This window comes from Panthera tigris, chromosome D2 (assembly GCF_018350195.1).
Source record: "Panthera tigris isolate Pti1 chromosome D2, P.tigris_Pti1_mat1.1, whole genome shotgun sequence".
Lineage (NCBI taxonomy): Eukaryota > Metazoa > Chordata > Mammalia > Carnivora > Felidae > Panthera > Panthera tigris.
The window spans coordinates 15,316,526-15,328,866 of record NC_056670.1 but is presented as its reverse complement, the minus strand read 5'-3'; the positions used below and the strand labels follow the sequence as shown (position 1 = coordinate 15,328,866).

General features: G+C 59.8%; 1 protein-coding gene across 1 annotated transcript in view; it reads right to left on the bottom strand.

The window, feature by feature from the left end:
- Positions 1-3,311: 3,311 nt before the first annotated feature.
- The window catches only part of PCNX2 (pecanex 2), a 298,842-nt gene continuing 289,812 nt past the window's right edge, over positions 3,312-12,341 (bottom strand). The window contains exons 33-34 of the mRNA XM_042960259.1: positions 5,258-5,706; positions 3,312-3,810 (exon numbers count right to left, since the gene is read on the bottom strand). Of these exons, the coding sequence (XP_042816193.1) occupies positions 3,637-3,810; positions 5,258-5,706 (623 nt within the window). The 3' untranslated portion in view covers positions 3,312-3,636. The remainder of the gene's footprint in view (positions 3,811-5,257; positions 5,707-12,341) is intronic.

The window sequence follows — 12,341 nt, the reverse complement described above, 5'->3', positions numbered from 1 at the left end:
TGTCCCCCCCCCCCCCCCCAGATTCTTATGTTGAAATCTAAGTCCCAGTGCGATGGTGTTAGGCGGGAGGCCTTGGGGAGGGGATCCGGTCGTGAGGGTGGAGCCCTCATGAACGAAATTAGGGCCCTTATAAGAGATCGGGGAGGGCTCTCCCCTCTGCCTCCCGGGGACACCGCGAGATGGCCATCCGTGAACTGGGAGGCAGGCCCTCACCAGGCACTGAATCTGCTGGCGCCTCGATCTTGGGCCTCCCAGCCTCCAGGACCGTGAGAAATCAGCGTTTGCTGTCCCAGCCCCCCCAGTCTGTGGTACCAGATCAGATGACTTCACAAATGACTCTAACCCACGACTGACCGCGCACAGCCCGTAGAAGGCGCATTCTGAGCGTTCAAGAGACGCTGAGGCAGAACACCACTGGAGGCCCGCGTACCGAGCACAGGCCAGGACCGGAGGGGAAGCCGAGGGCGCGGGCCCACCCGTACCGGTGCCACTACCCGAGACGAGGCGCCCTGGGAGAGGAAGGGGTGCGGTGGCAGGGACGGGCTGACGTCAGGAGCTCCCGTTTATATCTGAGTTTGAAATGCCTACTCTTCAAATCCAGACACCTAACGGATAGTTGGGTCGGGGGCCAGACTTGAAGGAAGAATTCACTTTGAAAACACGAAATGGACAGGTGTACTGCTTGTGTGAAGGGTTTCAGCTGGAATAACATGGTTGGACGGGACAGAGCAGAACGGATGTGGAGAATGAGTTGACCGCACCACTTACGGCACAGCGTTTTAAAAAAAACCTTTTTTTCCCCCCTACCTCTGAATATGCGCATGTGCAGGGATGGACGAGTCTCTCAAATTCATGGGCCCTCATCTGTCAGGGCTCCCAGCACAATTGCAAGTCCAGAGGCCCCCTCCGTTCCCAGCCCTCAGGTCATCCAGGGTGGGGTAGGGGGCGATGGTGGCCCAGAAAAAGTTGAATGGCCCTTTCCCCTCTCTCTCTTCCCATCTTGGAATTCACAAAGGTTGCATCTGGGAAGATCGCACACGTGTGTGTGTGTGTGTGTGTGTGCGCGCTGATGGCGGGTGCCGTGTCCCCAGAACGTAATGACTTGGACCAAACCACTGGACGGTGGAGGAGGCCTGAGAGGGGCTGAGGACACAAGGGCTGCGCTGCACACTTTACGGGCAAGGAGACGCCGGAGCATCGAGTGATTTTAGAAAACTACCTGCCAGACAGATGGTTTCAGCGCACAGTGCAAACCCATTGATTTAGAATCAATAATGCCCGGTTAGCCACCCGATTTATATCAAACCTCTTTAGAGGAAAAACCGTTTCGTTCAGTGTCCAAAAACATAAGCCTTTGGTTGTATGCTGGCAGCGCGTTTAAACGACTCCTGCAGGAGATGTCACCTTAGGAATATCGCCTTTAAATGGGGGCTAATCCGGTGTCTTGCAAGGAATTCTCTGATGCGCGTGGAAAACGGAAAGGTGGTTCGCCACAACGTAGAGGAAAAGCGTGGCTGCATTGCCCACCGGCCCGCAAGGTCCGGGAAGGGGTCCGACCCCATCTCTCCCTTTGTGGGCACGCGTGCCCGCGCACGTAAGCGTGTGTGCGTGTACGCACTCCCGCCCCGCACGCCCGGAGGATTCTACTCCCGCAGACCACGCACGCTTGCGTTCGGATCCGAGGACTTTGGCTTTCGCTGTTGTTGACGAACCATAACCAAGCTGCTCTGCTCCCTCTGCGCTGAGAACCGGGACAAGCGGCCGAGTCTGCAGTTAGGGAAGCCGCTCCCGAAGCACCAGCAGAACAACGCACAGGAGCAGCGGGAGCTCTCGGCTTCTCGTTTACATTGACGTGTCTCTCCACCGGTTGGTTTTCCAGCTCTTTCAGATTAATTTCCTTATTTTTTTTCTTAACGTTTATTTATTTTTGAGAGAGAGAGAGAGAGAGAGAGAGAAAATGTGAGCGGGGGAGGGGCAGAGAGAGGGGGAGACCCAGAATCCGAAGCAGGCTCCGGGCTCTGAGCTGTCAGCACAGCGGGGCTCGAACCCACCAACCGTGAGATCATGACCTGAGAGCCAAAGCCGGATGCTTAACCCACCGAGCCACCCAGGTGCCCCAGGAGATTCATTTTCTGTGGAACACAATGGCTTTCTGCGTCGCTTGCTTCTGGATGCCCACTGGGTGGTCGGCTCACATCAGGCTGCTACTGGGCATCTGTCGTTTTTCTTACGGAATTCATGGAGATGCCCTTCGTGGGGAGGCCACGCTCACAGCTCAGGGCCGGGCATTTAGTCCTGAGGGCTTGGCTGTAAAGTGGCCCAAGAGGATTTCAGGGACTGCCAGCCAAGTTTGGTTTGGCCAATTTGGAGAACTACAGTAAGGTTCTATCAGCCTCTCATTAGACAATCACCTGCGTTTAAATCAATAGCCAACTTTGCATCTCTAGGGATCACTGATGTGAGAACAATGTACTGTGCCTCTGCTTACAGAGCCTACCTATTATTACTTGGCAATTCTTATTTTGAAAAAAGAAAAAGTATTACCATCTACTTACGGGTGGGGGGGGGGGAAGGAAATTCTCCACCATGCCCTCCCCTACTCCCCACACTTCCAAAGCCTAGATTCCTTGAAGAAACTTGCAGAACTGTTTCCAAAATGAGAATTTCTAACTCTTTTCTTTCCAGAAGGGATGAACCACAGGCCGGTGATGATACTCTTCATGGACCCCCTCGCCCCCCCACCCCCACCCCTTACATCCACAAGGAACCAGGTTTCTGCTTTACCCGGTAGGGGGTCTTCAGGTGGGCAAAGTCCCAGAATTTGCCCAAATGTCATTCTCACTATAAAGGCTACAGCAGAATTCAAGCAACAACCGGACACGACAGTAACTGTAAACATTTTAATTCCAAAAACGAAGGTGTGTGCAAGTGTTCTGTGACACGGGAAGGATCGCTCGGCTCGGAAAACCAGCGAACAGTCCTGTGAGCGTATGGGAGCGCCGGGCGAGACAGGCCTGGCTGTGGGAAGCCGGGGACTACAGTTGAGCGTCATGGGATTCCAAATGGCTTTCCGTGCTCCCACAGGCCTAGATTTCTAAACTTGGGTCACTAGCGTCGCTGGATCTCTCACGGGATACTTTAGACCCAACTTCATGCACTACCACGTTTCTTGCAGAAAAGCTGCCGCTGGCTTATACTGACTTGACGTCTGCATAAATATTATAAGGAAGTGAGGTTTTCTTTATGCGTAGATTGAACCCTACTGCGTTTGACCAGCGGATGGTACGATGGGTGCTGCTGTCCCTTTAACGTGGTAACGGTAATGTATAAAATGCCAATTATTAACATGCACTTGTCTTAGTTTCTTCAGGGCAGGAAAGAGTTATTTATGTGCTCTACTTACTCTATTTAAGATATTACATGGCTTTTTGTTAGAATTTTCAAATTCTGGAAAGTGTGTTGTGCGTCCCACGTCTGGGGGGCTCCGGGGGTGGCTTGGAGCCGTGTCGGGGGAAGGGGTGTGCTGCCCCGTGTTTTATCCTCACGTGAGACTCTTCCAGAACCCGAGGTAAAGTCACTGTTGGCTACAGCAGCTCTCGTTTTTCCACAGGAGGGGCTCCTGGCCAGCCCTGCCCCCTACTGCTCATCGGACGCACTTTGCTGGGAAGCCGTGTCGTCCAGGCCCATGTCCTCCTGGCTTGCTCTCCTGCACATCAGCCCCCCGTTCTCTGCCATGGCCTCGGCCAGACGGCGGTCGCGAAGCTGCCCCTGCTCGGTGGCCTCGGTGGGTTCACACGGCTCAGAGAGGTGCTTCCAGAGAGAAAGGAGAGGCAGGGGTCTCAGCAAATGTTACCTACTGCCGCTTTGAATCCCCACCCGCCGCCGCAGGGGCCGACCTAACCAGCCAACGCGGCAGGTCCCAGGTCAGATGCGGGGGCCCCGGGGTTCTGGCTTCGGTGGGGAAGGAAGGAAACCAGGGGTCCAATGTGCCGGGGGGGGGCGGCTAGGGGCTCTGCACACGGGGACCTTTCCCCAGGTCATGTGGCCATGCTGGGAACACGGGCCCTCGGGGGAGAGGTCACTGTGTGCCTGGATTTCCTGGGTTCTGGCCAGCGTTCCCCCCCCCCCCCACACACACACACTTCCCGCCTGGCAGGAACGCTCAGTACGGCAGGTTTGCCCCTGAACCGTCATACGGATGGTTATTTACCCTGGGTGCACAGAGTGCCAAGGGCCCAGCTGTCCTGTTGGAAAGAGGGAAACTGAATTTGCCAGAATCCCAGAACCACACCCACAGACAGCATCTTAAACAGATTGAGCAGTGGGAGAAGTCTGTTACTGTGCATTTTTATGAGGGAAGCTTGATTAGACCTTAGTGACCTAACTAAACCTGGTTACAACTTCTGAAAGAGCCAGCCTCCTTGCCCTTGGCGGTGTGGCCTGGGGGCTCCAGGAGGCCCACAACCCCACCACTGCCGCGGCCCCACGGCCCCGCGGAGGGGGTTCCTGCCGACCGTGGACCCAGGGGTGGGAAGGGCACCTTCCCGTGGCGTGGCCCCCGTCAGCCCGCTGCAGACAAGTCCCCCAACCAGAGAGGGGCAGGCCGTGACTCCCGTGCTTTTTAGGGCAGGAGAATGTGTGAACACCCAGAAGGAGTTCGGGAGACCTGCACTGTGACACCCAAGTGCGCCCTGTGCCTCCTGTCTTCGCCTCCCGACCGCTGGGTGGGGAGTGTCCGTTCACTCACTTTCTCGCTTAAGAAGCGCGAGTGTTCGCCTCACGTCTGCTCGCCTGGAGCTCTGGGTAAGGAGCCGTTTGCTTAGGGGGAGTCCCTCAACCTCTCGTTTCCTAGCATTTAAATACATGCGTAGAAGGCCACACCACAGCAGCTTTCAGATTGAATCTGGCGGAAGGAACGGACCGTAGTCTGACGCCGGTGTTGATGTGTGTTCTTCCCCCTCCCTCGGGCCAGACTGGCGTGAAAAGGGAACGAAGGAGAACGTGTTCCTGCTCTGGGGGGGAAGTGGACCCGCTCGCATCCCGGGTTCGGGGCTAAGGAGAGCAGTTCAGCCCAGCTCCGGTGTCTCGCAGGCTCCGTACTGCCTGCCGTGTGTCATCACCTGCGGGACGTGTGCCGTGCGACTCGTCTGCCTCCGCGCACAGCCAGAACACCTCCTGTCTGGGGCCCCCGTGGACGAGGCGATGGCAGACGCGGGGGCCCGCACCCCCACCCTGGCCCGCCGGCCGAGCCCCTTACCCGTGTGGCCTGGCTGGCGGCCCGGGCCGAGGGGCCCATGACGATGTTGACGCTGCTGGACGACTGGGTGTCGCTGGTGTTGCCCCCCTCCGCGGCAGAGAGTCCAGAAATGACCAGAGCGCTCGAGAAGCTCCTCTTGCCGAAGAGGAAGCTCAGGGTGGAGCTGGTGGACGAGCCCAGACTGGACCTGATCAGCGCCTCGGCCCGCTCGCGGACGCTCAGGTGGCCCGTGGTGGTGACCGGTGGGGGCTGCGAGTGCAGGGACGCGGCCGAGGTGTGCAGGGACAGCCGGCTGCCCGAGAGCCTCTGGGCCAGCTCGTGGACCGACGTGGACGTCTGCAGGAAGGCCGGGTGGCTCTCTAGGATGGGGCCCGATGAGCTCAGCACGGGCGGCCTTTGGCTCAACGCCTCGTGTGCTTGGACAGACTGGCTCCGGCCTTTCCTCCCGCCTGTAAAAGAAAGCGGAACCGGCTGCCACAGCAAGTGCTTACCAACGTCAAGGTCTGTGCGGCGGGACGGGCAGCTGGGCCCCGGGTTGGTCCACTGTTGCCAAGGCCGGGACGGCCCCTCCCGGGACCCTGAGGACGTGGCCGTGGCTTGAGCCAAGAGCCCCCGGCAGCCCCCGGGCGAGTGGAAGTGTTGCCACGGGGAGCGGGGGTCAGGGTGAGTCCTGCGTTTCCGGAAGCTCCAGACCCAGGCACCCTGGGATGTGTCACTTGACAGTGTAATTTGACCCTAGCAAGCAAATCCAATTCGGTTCCTGCGTCAGGACCTTGGCTCCTATGCTCATCTGATAAGCAGCGATAAAGGGAAGAAACATGCAGGCTTGTGTCATTTTTAGTTGCCTTAAAAGGTACGTGGGGAATGGTTGAGCCACCTGCCTCAGCCTTCGTTTTCTACAAAAGTTTTCCCCTAAAATCAAGGTCATTAAGAAGCAGCCCTCACAGGTGTGACTGGCCAGGCCCAGGCCCGCATTGACATGCGCGTGGCCCCCAACTCCCTTGTGCCGGCCACGCCTGGGCTCAGGGCTCCTGCTGAGGCTTGCGGACACAAGGCCATTCTCGACAGAAGGGTTCCGACTGCCCCAAAGGCTTGGTCCTGCCCACGTCTCTGGGAGAAGGGAGCGACCGCTGGCAGTTTTATAGGGAAGTGGGGGGAGGAAGGCGTGTGCTCGCCAGGACGCTGAGTCGCTTAATGTAAGCATCAACAATTTCTAGGCTCTAATTCTGAACTATCATTTTGAAGGGAGCAGTGACCTCACACACGGTTCTACCAACTGCCTTATCGACATGTCTCCCGAAGCCGTGACAATGTAGGCATTCAGTCGGTAAAAACAGAGGGGCTGAAGGGGTGGCCCCCTGAGGACTGTCCCGTGCATTTTCTCATGTTCCACCTCACCCCAAATGTCCCAAGTTAGTAATTGTGCATCTGGCGATTCTAAAATCCTTACGTATGTGTATAGGAGGCCCCGAGAAGAGACATGTCCTTGAAAGAGAGCACCTTAGGGACCCTATTAATACAGAGATTCCAGGGGTCTCCTCCAGCCCCGCCTCCACTCTGCCTCTTTTTGGCTGCAAGGGCCCTCTGCCTCATGTGGATCCAGTGCAGTGTAGACAGCAGGATGGGGGGGGGGTGCCCGTCTCCACAGGTGTCCCCACCTGATCGCTCCTGCCCACCTGCTGGAGGGACCCACCCATGGTGCCGCTCAGAGTCCCACAGGACTGGGAGGAGCGTGGGCAGCCCCTGGCCTGGCGCTCTCAACCCGGGGCCGGCGCCCATCTGATCCACCCACACCGAAGAGCTAAGTTACCCTCTCGGAGGGAAAAACGGGGAGAAAAGGGACCCTGACGAATGCGAATTAGCAGAGACGGTGATTTGGTAGTCTGTTCAGTCTGACAAGGCCAAACATCTGTTTGTGATTTATACCGTAATGCTGATTGCTGTCCAAAAATACCCTACATTCATCCGCAAGTCAGTGATTTTGATGGCTGGGTAGCGGACCACCCGTGCTCGGTGGGGGAACTCGTCAGCAGGCCCCAGAAACAAAGGGACGAAGACCCATCTGTCCGTCCAAGAGGAATGGTCTGTGTTCTGTGCAAGATAATGTGACTCCCCGCATCTCATCGCTTCACTCTTGTTGCCTTTTGTGGTTGTTATTGCTGCTCTTAATTTTTTTTTTATTAATTCTGCAAGTGGAACAAGTAAGCAAATCGTGCTAAATTCATCTGTGCTGTTCAGGGTAATTATTTTCCAATTTTACTTACTTTGCCAGTTCTCCATTATCAAATGAGGAGCGTTTGTAGGGCAAACCTCCTTAGAACCCGGGTTGAAATACCATAGAAATTACCCTCCTTGGTTCATCACGTTGGCACCATTCCTCCATCCTTGATGGTTATGTGACAGGTTCTGGGACGCCTCCTATTAGAGAGCATAGCCTTCCTGTCCAGTCTGGGATTCAGATTAGTTATGAACTCCTAACTGCCGTCCCACAAGTAGGCCACCAGCCTCCACCAAAGCGACCAGTCCCCTTCCGGCTGGGACGTCTACTTCTTGGCGTGGCAAGAAGACTGCAGGCCGTCGGGCCGTGATCGAGACCGTATAGTGAGTGCGGGGCACATGGGGGGCAGGGGGGCAGCAGACGTAGTGTGGCGGGCTGGGGACAGGGGTCAGTCCTCCGGGAGTCTGGCAAGGACCGGGATTGGGACACTCGTGTGAGAACCGAGAGGCAGGGCCCAGGGGAAGGAGCGGCTGGGTCCCCGGTTACGGGAATCGAGCCTTGGGCACCGTAAAACAAGATCCCTGTCCTTAGAATTTGGTTCACATTCACACTTCCGACCGTTCCATCACTGCCACTTGGCTAAGCTGCTCAGTCGTGCCCTTCCAGGGAGTCAGGCCCTCCACCTCGACCCCCGGGGCCTCCCTCCGCACGGCGCTCAGCCCACAGGTGGTAACTGTTTGCTCTATGGTGTGCACGGCACTGGCCGCCATCCTCCCCCTGAAGGGACGACGCCCCCCTGAAGGGACGACGGCTGCGCTGTTCCCACAGGCTCAGCACACAGCACGCTGACTGGCAGTAAGGACGGCAGGGACCCTCCCGTAGGACTGACCTCAGACTGAGACCCTAGAGTGTTGTAAATCCCTGATGAGGAACAGAGTTGGCCCCGGAAAGTTTCGAGTGGGGACACGGCTTCTTGACCTCGGCCATTAGAACCATTGGAGAAGCTTAGAGAATACTTTGCCCTAGAGGCTGAGACGCCCGGATGTGCCCCTGCAGGCAGGCCGGGCCCTCACCGTGCGCTGGAGGGTGGCCTCTGGGGTGGGGCACTGGGGCAGGGACTTTCCGAGCCAAGGACAGAGATCTGGGCGTGGGAATCCCCTCCCCTTGACCGGAGGACAGCCTTTAACGTCCGCTGGCTGGGCAGCCTCCCTTTCTGGGAGCCCTGGTCTCCACTCATGTGGGCACAGGAGTTTGATTCGCCTGGGGGGAGACGGGGAGGCCAGAGAGGGCTGTGGCTGCGATGAAACCCAGGGTCTCCGAGGCAGGACAGTGGGGCGGGGTGGGGGGCGCCGGCCTGCCGGAAGGGCAGGCAGATGGCTTCGTCAGGGCACCACCGGCTGCAGCAGGTCCGGGCTCCCCAGGGCAGGGCCGGCCGGCCAGCTGGGGCTGCCCCTTCCCACCAGGGGCTCCCTCTCGGGGCCTTTTGTCCCTGGGACCCCAGGGGCCGGTATACACGGGGCCTCGGGAATGGAGAACGTCCCCTGACCCTGCCCGAGTCAGAAACCCTCCCCGAGTGCCCATGCCGTCCGCACCCGCCAAGGAGCGGGTGGGCGTAAGGGGTCCCGGTCTTTGGAGGGCCAGCTGGGTGTGGCTGTCCTGTCACCCCGCGGACACCTGTGGGCACTGCTGTTCATCGGGTGCCAAGGGTCCGCGGCACGGAGCCTCAGGAAGCCCTCACCTCCCTGGTCCTCCGAGGCCTGGGGCTCCAGCACGCCGCTTACGAGGTGGGGCGTGTTTCTACCTGCCGAGGGACGGGGAGATCAGAGACGACGGTCCCGTCCTTGCACTTCACACAGAGGGTGAGCAGGTGCAGAGAATGTCAGCACAAGATGGCAGATGTCCCTGTATGGCTTCAACCACAGTAGTAGTAGAAACAAGGTGACGTTTACCTTTTCCAGGGGGCAGGAGGGAGAGGCGTCTGTGTCCTGAGTGTGTGGGAGGCAACCCGTCCCTCTCGCGTACCCACTTTGGGCCTCTCTAGATTTCTCTCAGGGGACCTGCACGCCAGCCTGCCTCCAGATTATTCCCCTGCTGTGCTGAGGAGCTCCTGGGGGTCCCAGATGCTACTTTCAAGGACACCGTCTCACACGCCGCATCCCTTCGAGTGCAGTTGTGGCTTCCATCCCCACCCTGTGACACCCCCCTCCCAGAATGGACGCTTTGCTCACGCCACCGCCTGTGAAGCTCCCAGGTGAGCATTAGGAAGGGAGGACTCACCCTGGGAGCCCTCACACGAGGCAGAACCCTGGGCAGCTGCCAAGGGGAGGGTGGGGACGCTGGGCAGTTTCTGCATCAGCCAGAGCTTGGAGGGGGCGAGGGCCAGAGGGGTGGCCCCTGCCATCTCCTGTCTGGGACTCACGACCCCCAGCTTCCCTCAGCTCCCGGGCCCCCTTGGGGACGCTAACCCGAATGGTTGGAGGAGGTAACCTCTCTGCAGAACTCGAGCTCTTCGGTGAACCAGCTGGGGCTCCTACTGCCTCCCAAGAGACACCCCGGATGCTCTAGGGGTGGGCGGTAGCCCACAGGGGACCCAGGGGGTGGTCCTCGGCTGCCCTCTGGGGTCCCCCTTCTTCCCAGGACTGTGCCAGTTTGGTGTGGGCAGGGCCCTGTCCCCAAGGCGTCACCAGGAGAGTGTCCACCAGGAGAGGTTTCCCGGAGAACTTTCTGAAGGTGCAGAGCCGGGCCCTGGTGGGATTCTGGCAGGGGGCTTGGGGCACCCGGGACAAGCCAGCAGGGTGAGCGGCTCTTGGCGCCAGTGCTCGCGGCCGTGACGGACAGACGCCGGCTACCGCTGAGGTCCCACTTGGGAATATGACCCAGCGTCTGGCCCTAAAGGGAGGCCTCGGTGCGAATGGCCGAACTCAGCTTTCAGAGCTTGGGGGCAACCATCCGCTCGTTCAACCAGTGACCGCTGAGCACAGGGCCACCACAGACCTGAGCGGCCACCTAGCCTGGCACTTTAGAGGGGCCTCACCCAGGCGCTCCTGCGGCCACACCTCCCCCCACAGGGCCAGGAAACCAGGGACAGGCCGAGCCCCCACACGCTCCTGCGGGGCCCTGTGCTGGGCGCCTGGCACTCGGGAGTCTCCACCCAGACCCAGAGCCTGCTCAGACCACAGCCCCAGGCGCCCTGCTTCCCGGGCTGGACGGCGGGCCTTCCTGCCGCTGTCGGCAGGGTACAGATGGGGTACAGACGCGCAGACTAGGAGGCCTACACACATGCACGAGGGCCCCTCGCTGGGGGAGATGGGGCGGGGGCCGTCTGTCCGTCCCCTGCAGAAGTTAGGGCCGGCCACACCCAGCACCCACTGCGCTGTGCTGTCGCAGGCCGGGGACAGTGGACGGCTCCCGGTCCCTGATGCGGTGGTGGCAGGGCAGAGTGGGGGCGGTGCTGTGTGACCGGCCTGCTGGGGCCTCTCTGGCAGGCCGCATTCGATGAGAGGCTGGGCGAGTGAGCGGGGGACCCGCGACCTGGGGAGAAGCATGTTGGAGCCGGAAGAAGCAGGAGCGCAGAGGCCCTGAAGGGGAGCCTGCGTGACGAGGGTCAGCGAGGAGGCCCGGGGACCAGGGCAACGTGAGCCAGCCAGAGGGCAGAAAGTAGGTATCGGGGAGATGGTCCGTCACGGGGAGCCATGCAGGCCAGGCGAGGGCAGAAGCGTGCCCCCCAGATCCACACACTCGAGTCCTAACGCCTAGCACCTCAGAATGTGACCTTACTTGGGAATAGGGCGGTTACAGGTGTAATTTGTCCCATGAGGTCATACCGGGGGGCCTTCCTCCCGCGGGACTGTCGTCCTCAAAGAGAGGGGGGATTCGGACGCAGACCCGGGAGGTGTCCCGGGGAGAGCACCACGTGCAGACGGAGGCAGAGAGAGGGGGTGATGTGTCTACAAGGTAAGGAATGCCAAAGCCAGCCAGCAGACCCCAGAAGCTGGGAGAGGCCTGGCGTACATCCTCCCACAGCCCTCGGGAGGAAGCAGACCTCCCGGCACCTTGATCGCCTTGATCACCGGCTTCCAGCATCCCGAACTGGGACACAACCGTTTCTGTGGGGCAAGACATTTCGTGCGTGGTACTTTGTGACAGCTGCCCTGGCAAAGGGCTCCAGCTTTGCCGCTGGTGGGAAGGGAGGCCGTGACACCGAGATTCAGCCGAAGAATGCCTTGACCCGCCTTAAGTTCAAAGGACACCGCTCTGGCTGCCAGGAGTCATCAGGGCTGCGGGAAGGGCCAAAGAGAGCAAGAGAGAAGTGCCTCCTGTGTGTGAGGTGGGGAGGAGAGGGGAGGGGAGGGGAGGGGAGGGGCGGGCTGGCCCATCCTCCCCGCTCTGGGTCCTCTGACCCCCTGCAGCGGGGCAGTGACTCCTCCTCTGCAGGCATGTCAGCACGGGTTCCCCCCTGTGCCCCCACCCCCAAGTGGGGACATAAAGGAAGCCCGGCTGGCTGCTTGGGGAGGAACGGAGTGTCAGCTTTGCCTTCTCGTGGGTCACAAGGGAGACCAGGTGTGAGAGGAGACTCGCCAGCCAGGGGACAGGACAAACTCAGGGCAGGGACGCGGCCAGCAGCACAGATGGAGGGCTGGGGCAGGTGCAGGGCGGCGGCCCCATCGGCTCGTGCCCGGGCTTGGGGACGAGGGCGGCACTTGATGAGGTGACACAGCACCCCAGGGCCAGAGGGCAGGGACCGTGCCCGGTGGTTAGAATGGCGGCTTCTGGGTCTGAGTCCCAGCTGCGTGACTCTGGGCAGTGATGTGACTTCATGCCCCGTCCCCTCAGCTGCAAGGTGAGTATGGGGAGGGGCTCTCTCTT